Consider the following 21,634-nt stretch of genomic DNA (forward strand, 5'->3'; position numbering starts at 1 on the left):
ATTGAAATGTGTCTAATCATCAGTGTTTTGTTCCATCTTCTTTCATGCAAAATACCACAGGCGATACATATCCAGCCACATTGTACAGAAAGTATTAGTGCAATTGGAAATGTTTTTGTGTTAGATGGTCAGCTTGAATCAGGAATTTTTTCCTGTCTGAATGCACAATGTTGGGTATAAATGCAGTTACCCTTTGAGGCTTCAAAATCATTTTTATCTGATAATGTGTGTTTTCATACACCTCAGGTGATTTAATACACCCTGGTATTTAAAATAACGTCTACTGTTTTAAATTCCTGTGTTCAAAATAGTTACCACTAGATGGCAAACTGATTGTATGCAGACTTCCACACAAAGGGAACGTCTCTGCTGTGTGCTAGGTGACCAGGTGAACGTATTGCATCAAATTTATCCTACCCTGATTCCTTTGAAACCAGTGGAATTATACCAGAGAAACAGATGGCTCTTTAACCTTAGGTACTGAAAGCGCCCACAGTAAGTAAATATCATATTTGTTTCTGTTTGCTTCTCTAAATCAAGTCTGCTATACTAAGCCTTTTAACTTTGCATCACACAGCAAAAATGCAAGAGTTCGGGCCCATCGTTCAATTTTAGGTACTGGGTATGTTCCACAGTACTTAAGAGATTGTGAGTGGCACATACTGACAGAGACAAAAGAGACGTGAAAATCAAAATCCCCTTTGATATGTGCCTGGTTGTACAGGACCAATGTAAATGCTCCCATTTTACAGTGCCCGATCCTTCAAGTGCCACAAATCTGTGATTTAGAGAGTTTTGCATCCGTCAGTTCACACAGAGCCTCAGTTAGAGTCAGGACCCCTTATGATGTTATCCTTTTCTTTTTCCTCATAATATTGCAATAATGGATGGCTTTTCTAAGTAGATGCTGCACATTTCCATTCACAAGTGCTATTTGCGGTCACTTATAAAAACACATTAACCTACTCAAGATCTTGTTTTTATCAGTTTCACACCAGTGCACTTTACTGTTGCTATTATAATGCAAGAAAATATTTTATGATCCTACATTAAAAACAATTGGCATAGGCCTTATGTCTGATAGTATACTTTTCTATTGTGCATTGGTCGGACACAACCAGTCAAAAAGAGATCCCTTTCAAAAGCAGGAGATAGACAAAACCTATCTTGCTTGCTGTATTTTACTGTCTTATATTAGCAGATGCATATGTATAAAAATGTATACATAAATATTGTCTTTGCTGTGCCATTAACTGATGTTAGTATCCTACTTTTATTAGTTTCTATTTGAAATCTGAGTTTTCATCCATGTTATTTTGTGAATTAGCTTGTTTGAGATTTAACAGTTCTTAAAGGCAAAGGATCAGTAGCTGTACTGTCATTTTCTTATGGAAACAGGCTAGCAACTCTGAGTTGGGATTTATTTTTCGCTTGATTTCAGCTTACTGGTGCTATGCTATCAAAAATAAAATTGGGGTTCTGATTTGATTTCTATTGGTGTTGCAAATTGACAGTATTTAAAAACAAGCAGAAGGTTTAGGACACATGTCAGAATCTCAAGCAAGATTAATTCTTAAAAGATTTGCTTTAACCCAGTTCCTGAGAAAAAGCATAGTAGGTCTGCTGGACTGACTGAATAAGTGTCTAGTGAAGTGATGTTTATCTCCATCCTTCAAAGGCCTCAGGGATATTGTAGGCAGTGCCCTCGGCATGCTCGTTAAATTAGAGCTGCACAGTAAAGCAATCATTACAATCGGATCTCATGCCCAGGGCCATTAGCTATTCACCAGCAAGAATCAGTACAGCATTTTTCTGCCTCATGAACAATTAGCAACATGTACACAAGTTATTCCAAGTTTCGTGATACTCCTCTCAAGTATCAGAGATCAACCACACCTGGATATGGGATCTCACGCAGAATGAATTTATGCTTTAAGGCTGTGCCAAGGGTCTTTGCTTTTAGAGTCCTGCTTAAAGTGTCCTTCTTATATATTTAGATTTTCACTCATTACCAGATTTGGAGGTGGAAAGGAATATCCTCCACATTAGATCTAGAAAGTACTTGAGAGGACTTTTCCTTCCTCTGCAGTGTGAAGTGTGCTTTATCTTAAGAGTTCACATCACCTCTTGGGCCTTCCGCTCTTGCCGTGACCTTGGGCACAGGTGTCACCCCATGTGTCCTGTTTTCTGACTGCAGCTAACGAAACTCATACTCTTTTGGGCATTAAAACCTTATTCATCCAACTTATGGGCTTAATTTTGAATATAATAGAGTAACAGATCTGGCCAAAACCTAATGGTTTGTATTACATAGGAGGTAAGACTATGGGGTCTAATGGCTCCTTCTGGCTGTAGGCTGTGAAAACAAAAGATCATACCTGCTGAAACTTGCAAGTTCACCTTATTGCAATGCTGAAAACAATGTTTTCAGGGTTTGGGGCCAGAATGCTGGACCATTGACCTGCATACAGTTATGACTTTTTCCTTGCGAAGTGGACTACCTGTGAAACTTCAGCCTCTTCATTGTTTTTTGTTTCCTTAGGAGGTAAAGGCCAGTTCTTACATCAAATTCTCTCTTTTATAGTTTCATGAGGCTCTTTTAAATAAAGTTAAATGAATGATTAAAAAGTATTTAGTGCCTTAGATTATAATATCTCATGAACTTATTTGCAATACAAGACACTGTCTCAAAGGAAAATTACTTAGATAAAATTCCTGCAATATTTTAGATCTGTAAGAGAAGGCTGAAGTCATTTTTCTGTAATGGATTGTTAACTTTTCCCATGAAAAAGGAATTTTTTTTCGAGAAAATGTGCATACATCCTCATATACATTTAAAATAGCAAAAAAATACTCCTTACTTTCGAATGACGTTTTTAGATTGTTTCTGGTGTGCTAAAAGTTGTGTTAAGAAACAGAACACGGTCTCAGGAGTGTGTTTGTTTCTCCTATAGACTTCATCTGTGGAATTTAGGGAGGTCTGGGCCTTCCTGTGCATCTGTCAGCAGTCTACACTTATATAAGAGATAATATTTCCTCTACCATGAAGTTATTTGGATGTTTGGTTCAGAGGGAAGTGATATTAGACCTGTTAATGCAAGGTGTCACAAGTGTATATGTCCAAAATGAAACAAACAAACAAACAAAACAACAAAAGAATCCACATACTTAGCAAATGACAGGTTCTCATTTAAGTTTTCACCATTTAATACTTTGAGAAAGAACATGTTAAAATTTTTCTGTGCTATCTCCAGTTGTGATACTAGTAAATTTTTGTTTTCTTCTTTTTTTTTTTTTTTCCTAATCACAAGATCATGAGCTGTAAACATCACTCCAGGATTCAAAGTGTCCCAAGTTTGATTTCAGCTGAAACAACCATACTTATGTTTTCCCTTGTGTAACCCTTTGCTTTTAGTCCTCTAGCCCGAGAAGTTATATCAAGCTGTTCCGCGGTTTGGCACTCAGATGAGTATGTAATACCTGAGTCACTAAAAGATATAAAACACTCTTCTGAGCTTCATCCGCCCACACTACTACAAAAAATGTTCCTTTTCTACCCCAGGCTTTTGGCTCTGTATCTTCCTACATTAGCTGTCATTTAATAAACTCTACTTGGGTATGAAAGCATCACAGTCTGGGTTTCCTGAATTTGAAAATAAAATGAATGCAACATTTCACACTATTGTTCCACTGAAATTAATTTGTCTACATGATATTTTACTGTAACTCCAAACTGTTCTCTGGTTTCTATCCAAAAGTGGAGGTTCTATTTTAGTTACAAAGCTGAAGCATGTAGGTTTTTATTCAGTAAATGCAAGATACAGTAGTTTTCTTATTCCAGAGCTATTGTTTTTTTCTGCTTATGTATTTAATTCAAGAACCTAGTTGACCTCTTGCATGAGATGAATCACAAGCTAACCAAAAAAGTGCCAAAAGCCCTGTAGGATTGAACTAAATATTCAAGTTGAAACAAACAAATCCATGTAGTTTTGCATAAATGACAGAGTTGTTTATTGAGGTATTCAACTTGAAATCAGTTGTGGAATAACCAAATTAAATTACGTTTCTCTATTTGGAGGAACATCTGGACCTAAGGAATAGTTTGAGATGAAAAGCATTAACTGTTGTAGAATGGGAAAGCAAGAACTTAAAATTGAACTGTTTTGTAATATTCAGTGTCCAAGGTGCCAAGGACCTTATTTTTCAAGTCTGTATGTCTGAAGTATCGTTCCAGCAGAATTCAGCTATGACTAGCCAATGCTATTTCAAGCTAGATCTCAGATCTCTGAGTGTCTCTCTGACCATCTGGAAAAGTTAGACTGAAATTACTTATTTATTATCATATGAGAACTGTCAAAGGCAAAGAAGGAACCTCATTTTCAGCAGGTCCATTCAGGTGGCTTTCCTTCTAGCAATCCACTGCTTAATGCCTTTCACACCTTCTGACTGCCAGAGCCAATGAAGCAGGAGCTTTGTAATCTACTTCAATTTATAACCTCCTGGAAACCCAGAGGAGATTTCGTATAATGGGGTTCCCTGAGTAAGGCTGGTTTTCTGTAGGAGAAGTAGTCTATCATCATGCCATAACAGTGTACCATTATGTTAGTGCCCAAGGGTTCAAATTAAAGTTTCAAAAGTTGTATAAATGTTGGCATTTCCTATGTGTTAAAAGCTTGCAGTTAACCTTGCATTGCACCTGTAAAATATTGGTTTGGAGTTTTGTTTGACTCTTATTCACAGTCTTCTTTATGCCTTTTACATTCCTGTTTTCTTGCCTACTCAAATAATTCAGCTTCCACTGACCAAACTACCAGTACCCTCTTGCGCTGTCTAATCCCTGGTTTAGCTAGTGTTCATTTTCAACCCCATTGTATGAAATCCTCATCTAAGCTTCCTCTTTCCCTTCACATATTTGTCCTGGTCATTTTGCTCACTAAGTTCAATTTCTTCCTTTGTCCACCTTGGTTGTTTGCCATCCTCTAAGTCTCTTCTTCCACACAAGCTCCCAGTCCCCACCTCCTCCATATAAACATGGCTATTCATGGTCCCACTCTCTTGCTCATCAGACTCCTTGCATTTATTTCTCCCTGTACATAATCACTAACTCCTAAATTCCACTTTTGTCCACAGCTCATTCAAATTAATTTGTTTTCTCCTCTGCACTCTGTCAACAGAAAGGTCCCCGAGAGGCACACATTTTGTGGTGCTTGGCTGTAATCACAGAAGAATTACGTCTGTGCAGCCCTGAGTAGGTCCACAGCAGACAGACTCCAAAGAGTTTTCAGCTAAATCTCTAGCAAGTCTTTTCTGAACAATTGCAAAATGTAAGTTTTCAAATGTAGATAGATTTTTCAAAAGAACATCAAGAATATTTCCCTAGCGTAAAGCTCCTCCATTCCTGTCAAATTTCATATTTTTATTTCAACAACAAGATGGAGTAAAACTTCTAAGATAGAAACCCACAACATTTTCAACATGGGCAACATAAACCACTTTTTGTCTAGCCTTGTTCTCGTAAAGGCTTAAATTCTTTTAACTGTAAATTGAGAAACAAACAAGAAAATAATCAGGCTAAGGAAAAGCATCTGATAATAAATTTTTCAGTCCAAAACTCATTTGGCAAGGTTATAAGTAACTAAAAAAGGTGCCTTGAAGTGAGAAATGTTGGGACATCTTCACTACAGATCCAATCATAATATCTACGGTTACACACACTGTGTATTAATTGTCTCCAAAGGAATATCTTCCAAAGTGCCAAACCTTGAAGCATCTTCGAGCTTTGTGTTTATAAAGATGAAGAGTATTAAAAAAAAAAAAAAGTATGCATTAAAAATATTCTTCCAAATACATATTACCATCCTCACAGAATTACTTAAGCCTAAAGTCCACTTGTCGAGTAGTTAGCAAAATTACAGTGTACATGGTGTATAGGAAAAAATATGTTATATATTCTTACATACATAATACATATGCAATAATTATTAGGTAGTATCCCTACCTGTTTTCATTTAGACTCATTTAGACTGCTCCTGACTCATCTAGCTCCAGGTTCCTGATTGGAAAAGTGAAATGTTTGCTCCCCTTAAGATCAAAATTACTAATTTTTAAGCTATTTCGCAAGACTTGGTATGACTTTTATTTTTTAACTCAAGGTACCTGAACAATAGAATTCAAATTTTCAAAGAAGCTCATGACTGCCACATCAGTGGATGTTATTGTAAAATGTCCTGTGAGACACCTTTGGTGCCTTTTCCTACGTTAGCAGAGGAGAGCCGGCTGGAGGCTCACCAGGAAGAGCTCTCTGCTCAGGGTTTGCTGCATCTAAGAGCACCAAGACTTCCTGTACCTTGCATCAGTGGACATTAAGACTTTGTTGGTTTGCTTTTGTTCATTTGTTTGGTTGTTGTTGCTGTTGTTGTTGTTTTTCTTGCTTGTAAAAGACCAAGTAATTCATATCTTCACAGTCAACACAGTGTGAGTCTGGACTGCTGGAGGGTCAGGAGAGATGTTCTGTTTTGTCAGGAAGCAGTGATTCCTGTCAACTGGCTTATCAAAAACTGCTTTCTTCTTTGTGACTCTGCTCGCTGGGAATAATTACTTAGCAGATGATCCGCAGTCAAAAGCAGTCAAAATGTGAAATCTTTGAATGAGTTACTTACTTCCACAACTCCAGTGAGCTATTTGTGGCCCACAGTTTTTTATATATGGATGAGAGAGACCTCTTAAATTTGCCATCTAAGTCTATGGGATGTTTTCAGTTATGTTAGGATTGGAGTGACTGGGGTGGATGAATGGGAGGTGGATGAAAGTTGCTAGGTATGGAATTAATTGCAGGTAAACTTTGAATTAGGGTAGTGAACAGTATACCCTAGTAAGATAAATCTGTCAATAGAATTCTTACTTTGCTTACAGGTCAGTTTTGGAAATGTTTCCTTTTAGAAAGTTGTAAGTTACACTTCACAAAGCCATTGAGTCCAATAGGAAAGATGTATATAACATCAGATGAATCTGTACTGTTCACTGCAGTCTGTAGAGTCGGCTACACTCAACAGTTTGATATAATTACTACTGTCACTTTGTTTAGTTACTTTAATTTACATAGCTTACTTTTGGTCATATAGATTAGTCTTTCCTGATGCCAAGCATATGTAAAACACAATGATTTTTTTTCATAAAATTCATTTTAGAGGCATTTTCAAATCCTGAAGTTTCAATGCATGAACACGAGATCCACTAAACTCATGAGGTTTTGGCTACAGAAACATTAACTTGTTTTCAGACATAAGCAAAATTTTCAAAATTGTCTAAAAGCTTTTGAGCCCAGTTCTCACTGGGAATTAATGTCCCATTGAACTCTGTGGGCTTTTGCCTGACCAGTCACTGAGAGGGTTTAGAAGCATTTTATCTTCTAATATTTGGCTCCGCCTTATTTCAAAAACATGTGTAATGACCATGCTGTCGCAATCTGACACAGATACATGGAGAACAAGGCAGTTACATTGTTTGAGGGATTGTTGCCCTCTTGTCTATAGTGTTGCCCTTATTTCAAAACTTCAGCCCTGCTATCTGACCCATGAAGCACCTGAAATATTGCCATGATTTCCTGGGATATAGGGACTATCTGATCATATGTGCTAGCTGGAGAAATCATCAATTAGTATCAGATTTGATCCACTACATATGCTACTGATCTTGTTTTACTGCTTATTTCTGCTGTTGTTTTCTTTTTTAATTCGGTCCACATTGGAATAGAAACAAGAAAAAATTATTGTGATGGTTCTTCAATAACCAGCGCAAGATGACCTTGTAGTCTTGATTAGTTTTCAGATAACTGTGCTCTATATCACAGAGAATGCTTAGTTTTTGCTCTTATTGATGGAGTCAGTTGAGACATGTTCGAGTCAATGCATGCTGAAATGGAGCTGTCTTTCAGCTAAGCTCAAGTGGCAACTGGAGCCTAAGTTTGCCTCAGGTGGCTATTTTTACATTTGTGTTAAGGCAGGGAGGCTAACCAGAGTAAAAACCAACCAACCAACAAACAAAAAACCCACCAAAACCAAAGCCAAACAACAACAACACCACGACAAACAAACAAAAAAACCCCCAGACAAACAAAACACCATGATGGTTCTTGCCCTTTCTATGCTGTACTTGATTTATTAGATTTATGACTTATTGGTTAAGCAACCAGATCTATGGTGGAGAACTACCCACACCCCCTCACTCCCTCCCCCAGATTATAAACTCTACATTAGAGCTAAAAGGAGGCAAATGCAACAAGGTTAGAAATGGGTTTTATTCTAATGCACTTTTTTGACTCATTTGTTACTTAAAGAAATATTTTAGGCTGAAATTTTCTGTGCTTAACTTCTACCAATATTTTTTTTTCACCTTTTAGAATACTAGGGAGAAAAACAATCTCTGTTAGGAAAGAATTCTTGCCACATTTTAAAAAAAGTTATAGACAATAAAATTAAGAATTTAAAATAGAAATTGGTAGGGAAATATTCATTACTTTTGAGTACATCATGGTCTCACTGTAAGGAAAACTAATTCTAAGTTAACTAAGCTTTAAGGATTCAAGAGTTGGCTTTGAGCAGCAGTAATGGTAGCTATAGTTAAAGAAAGGTGTTCTTATTGTGCATACCCTGTTGGTTTAGGAGCAGATATTGCTTGGTAAGACTAGTCTGTGAGTATTGTGAAGTATTAAATATTCATAATTACCATGTTATACTTCCAGATTTTAGCTTTGAAGGTAACTACAACTTAAATTATTTGGAATATACTGTGGCAGCTTGTGAATTTGCAAGCTGTGTAAGAGAGGGGTGGTGACAGGAGTTGTAAATACACATTGGTTTGAATTCCAGCTGAGCACCTACCTTGTCTGTGATACACATATGCACGTGTCTGTTTCTATAAGCATATCCTGACACATTAGTTATTACAGCAGGAGAAGCAGCATGTGCAGTAAGTTTATGTAACGTTTCCTATCCTATTCAAATCTGCAGCTGCAGATTCCCTGATGTGTGCAGAACTGTGCTCACTAGAGCCCTATTCCGATCAGTTGTAGTAACATAAACGAAACTGTACAGTACTGTGGCCTATTCCAGAAATTAAAAAAATCTTAATTTTACTTAATATTTTTGTATGTAGCTGCTTCTTCTCGGACCATGTCATCTTACATCAATCTTCTGATACAAATGCAGATCATAATGCTCAGAACTGGATACCCATCTTCCCTGCAGAACAGCATTGCACCAGGAAGACAAACTGTTCATGTTTTGGCTCACATGCATGTAAACCACCATATTGCAGAGCTCCATGGATGCCTAATATGAACCAAATATTATAGAAGTCCATTTATATAGGCACTTTCTGCCTTCAGGAAATTATACAACAAATACCATTTTATTATAATGTGATCCTGTTGTTACAGATGTGGGTCAGTCTATTTTTATGTGTGCTTATGTAACTCAATTATTTGTTCCCAGCTGAAACTTGGCTTACATTCCATAGAGAAGAGCAACGCTGTTACTTGCAAAAAGATTAAATATTTTGATATAAGTAAATATTTAAATATATTCCGCATATATATAATTATATTACTGTAATTTTACACTCTTCTTTCTTGTTCAGACATATTTAGGTAATATCTCTTTTTCATTAGATGGATGCTCAGAGCTACCTCATCCAAGACAGGTGAAGTCAGAAATATTATGAATGGAAAGACATCATCATCATGTAGGAGATAGTTTTTGTCAAAAGTTTGTGGACTGAGAATTGCAATTCAGATATTCATGTAGTCTAAAATATTAGGCATGCATCTGAATTCACTGTATCTAGTTAATTAAAAGCAATAAACTCTTAATGTATATGTTTGAATCCCACTCGAACAAACATTCTTCACTCCATTGACTTTATAGAAAGCTTTAGCTCCAAACTCAGCACATAAAGGAGATGTCAGAAGTCAGCTGCTAATAGGTCCTAGGTGAGGTCTGTGCACGAACAGTACCCTTGTACATCATCATCACTGTGTTTATTTCTGTAAGCAAAGTGAAGAATATGCATGGTGCTTTCAGGATGATCAAATATTTATGAAATTACTAGTTATATCCATGATGACTAGTTTCATCCCAGATGAGTGATGAGAAGGGAAGGTATTATCTCTTTAGAGCCAGAAAAGCCCATTGCTGTTTTTTAGTCAGCAATCTCAAAGTACTTCTCTGCTTTCTTGGATGCTTACAAGTTTTAAATGTTCCCTGGGAATTTGACAACACCACCGAATGCAGTATTTGTGCACTGCAAATCTAAAAGTCTTTCAGTTTTAACTTAATTTCTACAGTTTACATATTTGGAGGTTAGATAAAATAAGGTAGATATGCTTCCCAGTACAGTACTATAATGATTATATGGTTCATGTTCTCACGCCGCATCATCTTCTTTCTAAAATTTAACCCACAGAGAATTTTTGGTTTGCAAAGAATTCCCTGGGGGGTAAGAAGCCAGGAGGACTTGATGTGAAGTGTTACGTGAAGCTTGCCTTAGAACACATGAAAATGAACTACTTTCAGCAAAAGTATATTTTCAGAAGTTCAGTTCCTCTTGAACACTTAAGAGCATGCATCGGTTCTGTTATCATTGGATACCAAAATCAAATCATGTTGAGGGAATCTGTAAATGCAAAACAACACGAGTAGATTCTTCCACAAATGGGCATCAGCCTGCGCAGACTGCTAACGTATACAGTCCTGTACTCAAAGTAAAAAGAATATCTTGCCTGCTTTGTTGTGGTAGCCAGGAGACTGAGTTGTCCATTAAAATATGTTTGTCAAACATTGAAATCTATAGCAAGCAGGTACTCCCATCTCTTACTATTGTGTGTAATTATTTTTCTAAGAAAACTAGTACACACTCGTCCTTATTTTCTAGATAATAAATAAGATTCTGGCAGAATGATTTCCTAGCAGGAGGGGTTAGCACATAGCTTAAAAGTCCAGAACAAAAATTCCCTCTTACTTACTGAAGCCACTATTTACATTTACATATATCAATCCATGACAGCAGGTATATAGCCACAATGCCCACTATTCCAGCCTAGGAACTGTAAGAGTTGCCTCCACAAAGCCTAATGACCCAGGATCGGCAACCATGGAATATGAATTTCTCTGATTCTGAATAATCCATTCATTGTTGGTCTCAGAAACAGGCCCCATTAATATTCTCTTTTGCACATCAAAGAGAATGCTATTGCTGTGTGTCCATGTGACATAGCGTCACTGGAAAAACATTATAAAGGACACACTTCTTGTTCTACAGGAGATGTTGAATCTAACAGCGAACAGGAGGTGCTTTGTCTTTTGCTTTAATTGCAGTCACTTTTGGTAGGCCTAGGGGATACCTGTTCTGCTGCAATCCTAACTCTGAATCCTCAGGTAAGGAAAATCTCTTATCGATGTCCAAAAAAAGCTTTGTTCAATGTTTGCTACAGCCTAGCTGGACTTCTGTTTCCCTTCTATTGTCTTTAACCGTTGGCATCGGGCTTTTGCATTAGCCACTTCAAGGAGAAATCTGTTTGCTCAGAGTAAACCTGTGCATTATCCCACATACATCAAGCATTTATTGCCTGGTAGGTGCAATCTGTCTTACACCATCAATACCTTTTTAGAACAAAGTGTTGGAACACACCTTTAGCTAAAAAAGGACTGAAACTAAAGAAAGAAGAGTCTGCATGCATACTTTGAGTCATAAAATCTTATGTCTAGTAGAAGCAATATTTGGGATTCTTTCCTCTTCATCTGCTGCTGGACCAATTTATATTTTACTAGGAATGTTCACATATGGTTGTGAGTCACTGACACATGTTGCTCTAAAAAATTGTTCTCTTACTCTCCAGGGAGAACAAGTTAGAGCAAGCTCTCACTCTGCATTGTGTCTTAAGGACCTCAGATGGGACTTTCTCCTCCTTTCCCTGTGCTGCCAGGCTTTGCTGTCCAATCAGACCCACAGGAAAAGCAATTTATTCACTTCTTGATATTTTTCAGCAAGTTACAGATCTAGGAATTCTACGAACAATTATTAAAATAACACCTTCATTTGTTGCCTATTTCAACAGACTTGTTTTCCACATGAGTGCAGGTAGCAACTCTTTCTCACTCAGCTTCTATTCCCAAGAGTGATGTTTGTTCCTGTGCTGTCTCATAAACCTGCCTTCTTTGTGCACATTTAAAAAGACAGCCTTCACTCTCAGAGTGACTCCCATCTTTTGGATGACAGGTCTGGAGTATCCAGCTTGAACGGGCTTTTCAATGTAATGCTCTGTTGCAAGGCTGTTGTAATCTTACTCATGGTTGGAGCCAAAACCTTTTGCTAAGAGAAATTATAGTGGACCTCACATGTAGAGTGTGCCCACACACCTCAGAAAAGAGTATGCGGCAACAGAGCTCTATGTGAACCTTGAGAAAAGAAGGCTTAGGGGAGACCTTATCACCCTGTTCCAGTGTTCAAAGGATGACTACAAAGAAGATGGAGACTCCCTTTTTACAAGCAATCACATGGAAAAGATGAAGGGTAATGGGTACAAGTTACTCCTGGGGAGATTCCGACTGGACACAAGCAGAAAATCTTTCACAATAAGAACAATAAACAACTGGAATAATCTCCCCAGGGGAGTGGTGGATTCCCCAACATTGAACACTTTTAAGATTTGGCTTCTTGTCTAGACCATGCTTTTGCCAAGAACGTTGGACCTGGTATTCTACAATTCTATGTCAAAAAGAGCACTGTGGTGGTTGCCCTCTTCCCAAATGTAAGCAAGACATTGCTCATTTCTACTCCTTCAAACTTCTAGTAAACTCCATTTTTCAAGACCCAAACCTCCTGCTGTTCTAGCTTTACCCAACGCAGGTGTCCTCCCTTCTTCCCCCTTTCCTCCTTTGCCCCCTCACACTCCGCTTGCCCCTTTCCACACCACTTGTCCTCCTCTGTGATAAGTCTCCCCACCCTTCCGCTCCCACAGGACCTTTATTCCTACCAATTTCTTTTGGCCTATCATCCATTCCAGATCACACAGTCTCTGCTTTACCTTTGTACCCTTCCCTCCCTACCACTTGAGATGGTGCCCTCTCCTGCTTCCTTCAACTGATTCAAGCTTTTGCTAGTGCTCCAAGCCCTTCCCTAATGCTCAAGCCACACATCCAAGCTTCTAACTTCAGTCTCCTCCTGGCTCAAGAGTCCTCACCAATATTTCCCTTAGAGGTCCTAATTTGTGTTTGACCCACTCTTACAAATTACTTTTTTTTTTTGCTTTTATGCTTCATTATTCGGGTCCAATGCTTCCCAAACTTTTCATACGCAATATTACTCTGGATTCAGTTATCCACTGGCAATCCCATAGCTTCCATATTGCCTTTTACTGCTTCTGGAAATCTTTGCAGTCTTGAAACTTTGATGAAGTCTTTGAAACATCCTTCTTTACACTGTCTCAAAACTTCTAGTCTCCAGAAACAAGCTCTCCAAGACTGTACCTAGAGTGCATCCAGGTGCATATTAGGCTGAAACCTGTCTGGAAAGCACTGCGATTTCTTTCAAGTACTCAAACTCAAGTTTCCCTCTCAGGAAAAAAGGCTGTTGTGTACTCAAGTCTCACACTGTGGCCAGGATGCACACTCAGATGTGGAAACTAGGAAGTATTACTGGTTCTCCAGTTTAGTATGGCATCTGAACCAACTTTGATAATTGTTTTGGGATTAGTGGGATTAGTTGTTATTTCTTCACATCTGCGGAGACATCAAGTTCCCTGGAGAGGGAGAGGGCACTGTTGAGGGGAACTGGAACACCATGGACTGCAATTTGCCTGCCTTTCTTGCCAGACAAGCACATGCACCACCTCTCATCCTCAATTTCTTACAACTTTTACACTTCTACTTCCCTGGCTTAGTTTTACATAGATCACATAAAACATTGGGTTTTGCCAGTGACTGCTCTCAAGCCTTCTCTCCTGTCCTCCTGGTTTGGCATGGGGAAGAATCATGTTGCAGACTGGCAACTGTCACTGGTGAGAAAGGTCACACAAGGAGCTGCGCAGGTTACTAGAAGAAGAGTAATAAAACATCACATGCAGGCTACATAAGGCCATCTTAAAGGCATCTTAGTCTGTATTTCAGAAATCAAGACCCCAGAAGTGCTAAGTAATTTGGTAAAATGTAAATTCTGATTCTCTTTTTCTCAGTTTATTTTCAGATATTTGCTGAGGAGCCATTAGATCACATGATGGTATGAACCCAACATACAAACTGAATTGATGATGTACATTTCTTTCCTCTCACCACCTTAAATGATATTCAGGATTTGGGATTTGGAAGCCGTGTATATGGATGTTCATGCGCATGCTCTCAGGAAAATAATCAGTATTTGGCTACAGCACAAATACCTATTCAACGAGTTACAAGAATACTCAGAGACAGACCAAATTTAGCTACTCCAAAATCTGTCATTAAACATACTGCCAAAATCATACTCAATTCCATACTTACATATAGAAAACAAGTGTTCAAAATTCCCTGTCTTAAGAACACAGATGGAAGTCTAGGGTTAAGTAAAATGGCAACAGAACTAATGTTTAAAGAGCATATTTGATTAACATTTAATCTATTTTTACTCAATAAATTTTTATTGACAAAATAGTGGGTTTATTGTACATCATGAGCTGACACAATATGATTAGGGCAAGGATCGAAGACAAGACACAGAACAGAGGGTACCTTTATTAATTTCCCCGTTCCCTTTACTTTAATCAAAGAGGCACCCATTTGAAACTACTGATCCAATAAACAGCTATGCTCTGGTTCAAATACTTGGTTTCAGTTCTGACTTCCAATAGATATCCTTCAAGGAGCTTTTCCACCCGTGTCTTCATTTTCTGTAAGGGGCTACACTCCTATGACTTCTGCAAGTAGATTAGACAGATTAGAGTATAACAGGTTTTTACAAGTTCTATGTTTCCCTTTAAGATTTTCAAAGGAAAAGGGATTTTCAAAAGTCTTTCAAGCATAAGTAAAATAAATGCAGATAACTCATAATTTGTATTCTTAGAAATGCATCTTCATAACAGGGTATGGTACAATCTCCCCTGAAACCTCAATGTCATCTAGAGAAATAATCAGTACAGGTCAAGTATCCTAAAGAGTTTTAAATAGTACCAAATTGTATCATTCTTTAAGTGTCTTCTGCAGAACCCAGCCTATTTAATGTTACAATAGAAAATATAGTTATTTGGCAACTATCTGCATAAAAACACTTCAATAGCATTGGGAAATAATTTTCAGAAAAGCACTGAATGACTTCAGTTACAGTTTATTCTTTGTTTTTAACCCATAAATTTCCTCAACTGAGAGTTCACTGGTGGAAAGTAGGAATTTTCTCATCCTTTACTATTTTTTGCATCTGTGCTTTAGAAGAGTTTAAATGTATGTTATCACTAATTATTACAATTAGGTTAATACTGTTTTCTGTAATTAGTTTTTAATGAACGTATGTTCATTGATGAAAACTGCAGCGTATATGCAATGCTATTTGAGTTGAAGAGGTGTGAGAAACGTCCATCATAAAATAACTAGGTATTGAGCTTAGGCACCAATCCTACAAACACATAGGCATGAGACCCATTTTACTGCTGAGAGAAAAAATAATTAAAATAAATAAAGACACTGAAGATAGTATGGCAAAAGTCTAAGTAAAGTCACATCTAAACTGAGCATGGGCATAGTTTAAGGGAGGACATTTGTCACGTTTGATTCTTAAATATGTTAATATACATTCTTAAGTAAATACTCTAATGAATGGAAGCTGAAGACTGAAAATTTCTTCTGTCAGAGAACCACTTCTAAGCTGTGCCCAGTGCAATGCTGTCCCTGCCATGGGGACACTACTGTAACACCGTCCCTTTCATAATAGCAAAAAGGTTGTGTCTGGCCTTGTATAAACCACTTTATTAATTATTCTGACTTTGTAGGTGAGCATTTTGCCATGTATTTATTCAATTGATTGTTAATGCTGATATTTATTCCTGGATATTTATTATTATTTATTAGGATTTCTAGCAATTTGGTCCAAAGTTGTCACTATATTTGTTGAAGGAAGTATATATAATATCAAGGGAATGTCTGGCTGTTGATAGTTACTGGGAATAACAGAAGATGTATCAAGGTGTAAGGGTTATTTTAAGAGATATATAATAATAAGCCAAACTATTAAAAATTCAAAATTCACTTTGCCAGTTTTTGCCTTAAGGACAGAATCACCTTAGGGAGATATTCAGTGGTCTGAAAAAATATTTCAGATCAGTACAATCATGTTCTGTGTTGTTTTACACTTTGCCTGCAACTATATGTATATATTTAAAACTATCATGTGTACAATTCACTGCAATCCTCCATCCTCCCTCTTCACCAGTCTAGTTAGGCCTCGTGTAGGTCTATTTTGCTTAATGTTCTTTTGCCTGACAGACCTCCTTGTAGGTGAAGGAAGTCCGCCCTGGCCAATCCCATAAAATACCAAGGGCCTTCAATGTTTTGCTGTTGTCTCAACAAGTGACAGAAAAAAACTGCTGAAGACAGTATTTTTCTTTGTGAATACAGGGCAACGATGGAGACAATTCAGGCAGGTGGCACATTAGAAACTACTTTTAATCTGGAAACTGGCTGCGTTTTAAATGAGACGAGGCCCATTACAAGCAACATTTCCATGCGGAATGAACCCTCTATTTCTGGAGCGCAGGGGGAGCCGGGCTCCGGTCTGCCCGGCCTCAGGCCATCCCCCCGAGGGAGCCCTGGCTGGAAGCTGCCCCCTCCCCGGCCTGAGGACCTGCACGTCCGTCACCGGTGGGGAACTGCCCTACCTCTACCCCAGCTCTGTTTTATTTAGAGGACGCTGCCAAGAGCCGCAGCCAGGCTCCCCCCGCCCCGCTCCCCCCCCCCAGCCTCACCAGCACCTGGCGGGACCGCCGAGGACCAGCCCCGCACCCCCCCTCCCCATTCCTCCCCGAAAAGTGCACGGCATTATTTTTGAAAGCGCCCAAAATAGCGCGCGGCTGCTGCACAAGTCTCCTTATTATTCCTCCAGCGTCCGCCGTAAATCAGGGGAGCTGATGCACCTCCGCCGGAGCCGCTGCCGGCGGCTGTATTTTTGGTACGGGCCGCCGATCGCCGCCCGGTTGCCGGCGGCTCGGGCGCAGCAGCAGCGCAAGCGAGGAGGAAGAGCAGCCGCGGCGGCGGCGGCGGCGGCGGCGGCAGTTTCCCCTTTCCCCAGCCCTGGCTCCGCGGGCGCATGCTCACTTGTGCCCGCAGCCCTGGACCATATTTGTCAGGACTACTCGAGAGACGGAGAAAGAGAGAGAATTTTGGGGGGGTAAGGAGCGGCGGGTTCCGATCTAATCCGCAAGCCGTTTAGGGAGCTGCGGTGGCAAAGGCTGGCGATGGGTTTTAATTTTCCCCCTAGGTGAGGATGAAAGTTAGAGAGAGCGCGAGAGATAAAGGGAGAGACGCACCTCCTCTCCCTCCCTTACGAAACGTATCTGGGGAAGGGGAGGGGGGCTTCTCCCCCAACCACCTCGAGCAGAAAGGATGGAAGTTAATGCCGGGGAAAGTGGGCAAGTGACTCGCAAGTGGCTGGGGAGCGGCTGGGGCACCGGGGGTCTCACTAAATCATAAGTGTACGAGTGTGAAAGAGGAACAAAAGAAAGAGAGAGGTGCCTGATATTTCTTTTTCTCTTCCCAAACACATGAAGGGAGTACATGTATATATATATATGCGCAGTGTATTTGTATACATACACAGGCACGCACGCACGTATGTATATGTACGTATATATATATATACGGGGAAGGGAGCTGTGGAAATGTGTTGGGGGGGGCTTTTTTTCAGGGGGGGGAGGGGGTTCCGAGGGGAGGGGGAAGGGAAGGGGAGAGACATTTTGCAGACTTGCCCCACCAATGAGCTTGTCAATTGGCTCCATTTAATGACACTTACGGGGCACCGCCGCGCTGTTGGGAACAATGTGATGCGGGTGCAGCGGCGCGGTGGCGGGGGGGGGAGTGGGGGTGCATGGGTGTGCGTGTGAGCGCCGGGCAGGGAGGGAGCGGAGCGGAGGGAGGGGGTTCGCTGCCACCCGAGTCCGTCCACCCCCCCCCCCCAAGCCCCGGTTCTTTGTTCACAGAGGCTGGAGGACGGGGAGAAGTGCGAGCTGCGAGGGGGCAATGCGCAGCGGAGAGGGGTGTGAAAAAGCCCCGGGTTTTTTGGTCGGAAGCGGTGAGCGGTGGCGGCTGCCGGGATATACCGGTTGAATGTGCCGTGGGTCCCCGTGTTCGAAGGCCTTTTCAGCGCGCAGCGGAGAGAGTTTGTATTTTCCGTCGCTCCTGCACTTTGTGTGATTGTGTGCGAGAGATATTTAAAATATAATCATCTCCCAATTTCCGCCATTTTGGAGAAAGTTTGCACACACATACACATACCACAAGAAAAAAAAAAAGCTCCTAGCAATTTTTTTTTTTTTTTAGAGAGGCGAAAAAAAAAAAGTCTTTTGCTCGAGTGCTCAGTTCCTGCCTCTGTGCGGTGCGTGCGCCGCGCTCGCTGCGGCAGACATGTGAGGCGGCGGGGGAACGGCCCCTGCCCGCTCCGGGCTGCGTGCGGCGGCGGGGGCCGGCGCCTGTCACCGCCGGCGGCTGCGCGGGCTGGCCTGGGGGGGCTCCCGGAGGATGGCCCCGGGGTGCCGGCGGTGTATGTGAGTGCACATACACGTGAGTGAGTATTTCGCTGTGGGGGGGGGGAGGCAGGGAATAGGACACGGCGGCTTTTCTGTTAAGTTGCGCGCTCTCGCCTGAAGTGCGGCCGGGGTAGGGAACGGCCCCCGCGTACACGCCCGTCTCCCTCCCCGTCTGCGCAGCCGGTGCATATAACAACAGGATATAGGCACACTTGTTCTCGCTAACGTGTGTGAGGCGGTGTTTTTTCGGCGGGGGGAGGGGGAAAGCGATTTTTTTTGGGGGTGGGGGGGGGAGCGGCGGACGACGGGAAGGAGCTCCCGCGGAGCGGCCGCCAGACCCCGGCCAGGGCTGGGGAGAGGCCGCCGGGGCGCCAGCGCCCGGGGCGGGGAGCGCCGCGCCGGGGCCGCAGCGGAGCCCGCTCCCCACCCCTCTGCTTTTTCCCCCTCCCCGTCGGAGCGGGCGCGCACGAGAGCGTGAGAGAAAAAGTTGCAGCGCGGGGCCGGGAGCTGGAGGCTGCGGGGCCGGGCGGGGGCGAGCCCTCCGGGGAGGCGGCGTGCGCCGGCCCCTCCCGCGGGAAGGGGGGACTTCTTCGCCGAGGGATGCCCAGAGGACGGCTACGAGCGGCCGGGGAGCAAACCCCCGCAGTCCCCTAGGAAAAAAGAGAGCTCGCTCCCCTCTTACTCCTCTGCGCTGGGGGAGGGGAGGAGGGAGGAGAAGGTAACATTTCTTAATTTTTTTTTTCTTTCCACTCGGAGGCAGCCTCCTTTTCCCGGATCCCGGTCTCGGGGGGTGGGGGGGGCGGTGAGAGGAAAAAAAAAGCCAAGGACCCGGTAAACAAGCAGAGTCCCTCTCTCGTTGTGCAACTTCCTCAGGAACACTTAACACCCAGTTCCTCTCCCCCCCCGCCCGTAGCGCGCTCGCCCCCGCCGCCTCCCCCACGCCGGGGCAGAGGGGCACTCTTCCACCGCTCGGTTTAATTGCCCGGGGCGAGGGGAAAGAGAAAAAGGCAAATTGAGGACAGAAACGGAGCAACTTGAGAACCGCTTTCCGCGAGCGCTCCCTGCGAGGAGCCGGTCGGGATGGGCGGGCGGGCGCTTTTGTCTCGGTGGTTCTGCCCGAGCCTGGGGAAGACGCGGACCTGAGCCCGGGTTTTCTCCAGAAAGTTTCAAGTGCAGCAAAAACACGCCGCAAAACTGGCCAAGGAGGGACCTCTGGCGGTAGGCCGCGGGCTGCCGGCTCCGGAGAGCGGCGGCCGCGCCCGCCGGGCCTCGCCGCCGCGTTCCGGCTGCCGCGCCGCTCCGCCGCGCCGGGCGGGAGGGAGGGAGGGCCGGCTCCGGGGCGGCCGCTGCCGGGGCCCGCCGGCTCCCACCCAGCCGCGCCGCGCCGCCCCGGGTGGGCCCGGCCCCACGGCCAGCGTGGGGAGCGGCTGCGGCGCGTCCCGTGGCCGTGTCACTTGTCCCACTCGAGAGCGCGGTTTGAGCCCCAGCGAGTAACGCTTCGTGGGGAGGAGGCCCCTGGAGATGCAGCAGCCTCCCCGGGCGGTGAGGATCGCAGCCCCTTCCTTTTATTTTAGTTACCTGTGCTTAATTGCATGGTGTGTGTAAGCTTTACAGTGAAAGGCAGCATGAGTTATATTTTCAGTTTTGCTCTATTTTCTTATTAATGCCCCTTGTATAGCCGAGTGGCATTGGACTGACCATTTCGCTTTTTTGTTTCTGTTTGTGAATGGATGCTCCGTCATGGGTGCTAAAAATCGAGTGTTGAGTATAAGTAAAACTCGAGATATAAAAACTTCAGTGTGTGTCATTTTAGGAAGTATTCTGTGTTCAGGATCGTAACACAGTTTTTTAAATATAAAAGCTGTTTAGGAAACTCGTGCTTTTTACCAAAGAAGTTTTCACATTTCCAGAAGTTTATAATGTGAACATCTGTAAGAGGGAAGCTCCCTGTAACTAGTGGCTGAAGGCAGTAGAGTGCTCCACTTCCATCCGGGTGGTGCCAGGTACTCCTTTTTCCTGGTGAGATTTCAGTGGCTTTGACTGTGGTCCGGTTGGTCGTCTTGTGAACGTGGTGCTCTCATGAAGGTGGCTGAAGCAATGATCTTCTTGGATGGTTTCCGTTGTCAATTGAGCAATTGTAGTGAACTCTGATTTTGTTTGTTGCTGTAGTGTATGTTTCACATTTCGTTTAAAGAATTTTTCTAAAGTGTTGTTTTTTGAAGTTCCAATAACTTAAGTGATTAGGTGATGGGTCCTTTTCCTCTGATTTGTTCAGTTTTATTGGGCATCTGTGCATCGCCTATTCTGTGAAGAGAGATGGCTGACTTTTTGTGGGCTAGTCCATTTACTCTTTTTTTTTTTTTTTTTAATACTGCTGGTTAGTAGGATGGTGGATTGTGAGTGATAGATGTGAGGAACCAGTGATTACTTGGCACTTACAGAAGGAAGTGATAGTGTGTGTGTAGTCACAGCTTATTAGTGCTGCAGTAGTAGGACTGTTCACCACAATGAGAAATACAAGCTCTGTATGAATTGGAGAGAAGGGAAAATCTATAAATGCAGTAACCTGCCGAGTCTATTTAGGAGCTAGACAAAGGTGAATTAATTGTTTAAGGACAGCAGAGCTCATGGAAGCTGCTGAGAAGTGGCAGAAGAGGAAGGCATTAATCAGACAGAAAGAGCGTCCAGACATATATTGAATTGTGGTAAGAAATAACAACTTGAAATAAGTCAGGTGATATTCAGTGTGAAGATTTGGTGCGTCACAGTTCTCAAGGAGGTGCCTACACAGAGGAGGGAGGCACAAATAAACAAAGGCAGAAGTTTGCTGTAACTTTATGTGCCTGGTTCAAGGAATTAAGAGAAACTAAGAAATAG

The 21,634-nt window shown here is 42.1% G+C and overlaps 1 protein-coding gene across 10 annotated transcripts in view; it reads left to right on the forward strand.

Annotated features, from left to right (window-relative positions):
* Positions 1–17,338: 17,338 nt before the first annotated feature.
* The window catches only part of L3MBTL3 (L3MBTL histone methyl-lysine binding protein 3), an 81,316-nt gene continuing 77,020 nt past the window's right edge, over positions 17,339–21,634 (forward strand). For 2 of the 10 annotated variants that reach the window (XR_010605926.1, XM_065631213.1), the window contains exon 1: positions 18,708–18,775. Coding sequence is in view for 4 of the 10 variants with exons in the window: in XM_065631213.1 (XP_065487285.1) it covers positions 18,750–18,775 (26 nt within the window). In the remaining 6 variants the exon portion in view is untranslated. Of the gene's footprint in view, positions 17,404–18,700; positions 18,796–19,224; positions 19,476–21,634 lie in introns of those variants that run through there. The other 8 variants (XM_065631215.1, XM_065631208.1, XM_065631210.1 and 5 more) reach the window with 8 other exon arrangements.

The sequence above is a fragment of the Caloenas nicobarica genome, chromosome 3 (genome assembly GCF_036013445.1).
Source record: "Caloenas nicobarica isolate bCalNic1 chromosome 3, bCalNic1.hap1, whole genome shotgun sequence".
In the NCBI taxonomy this organism is placed as follows: domain Eukaryota; kingdom Metazoa; phylum Chordata; class Aves; order Columbiformes; family Columbidae; genus Caloenas; species Caloenas nicobarica.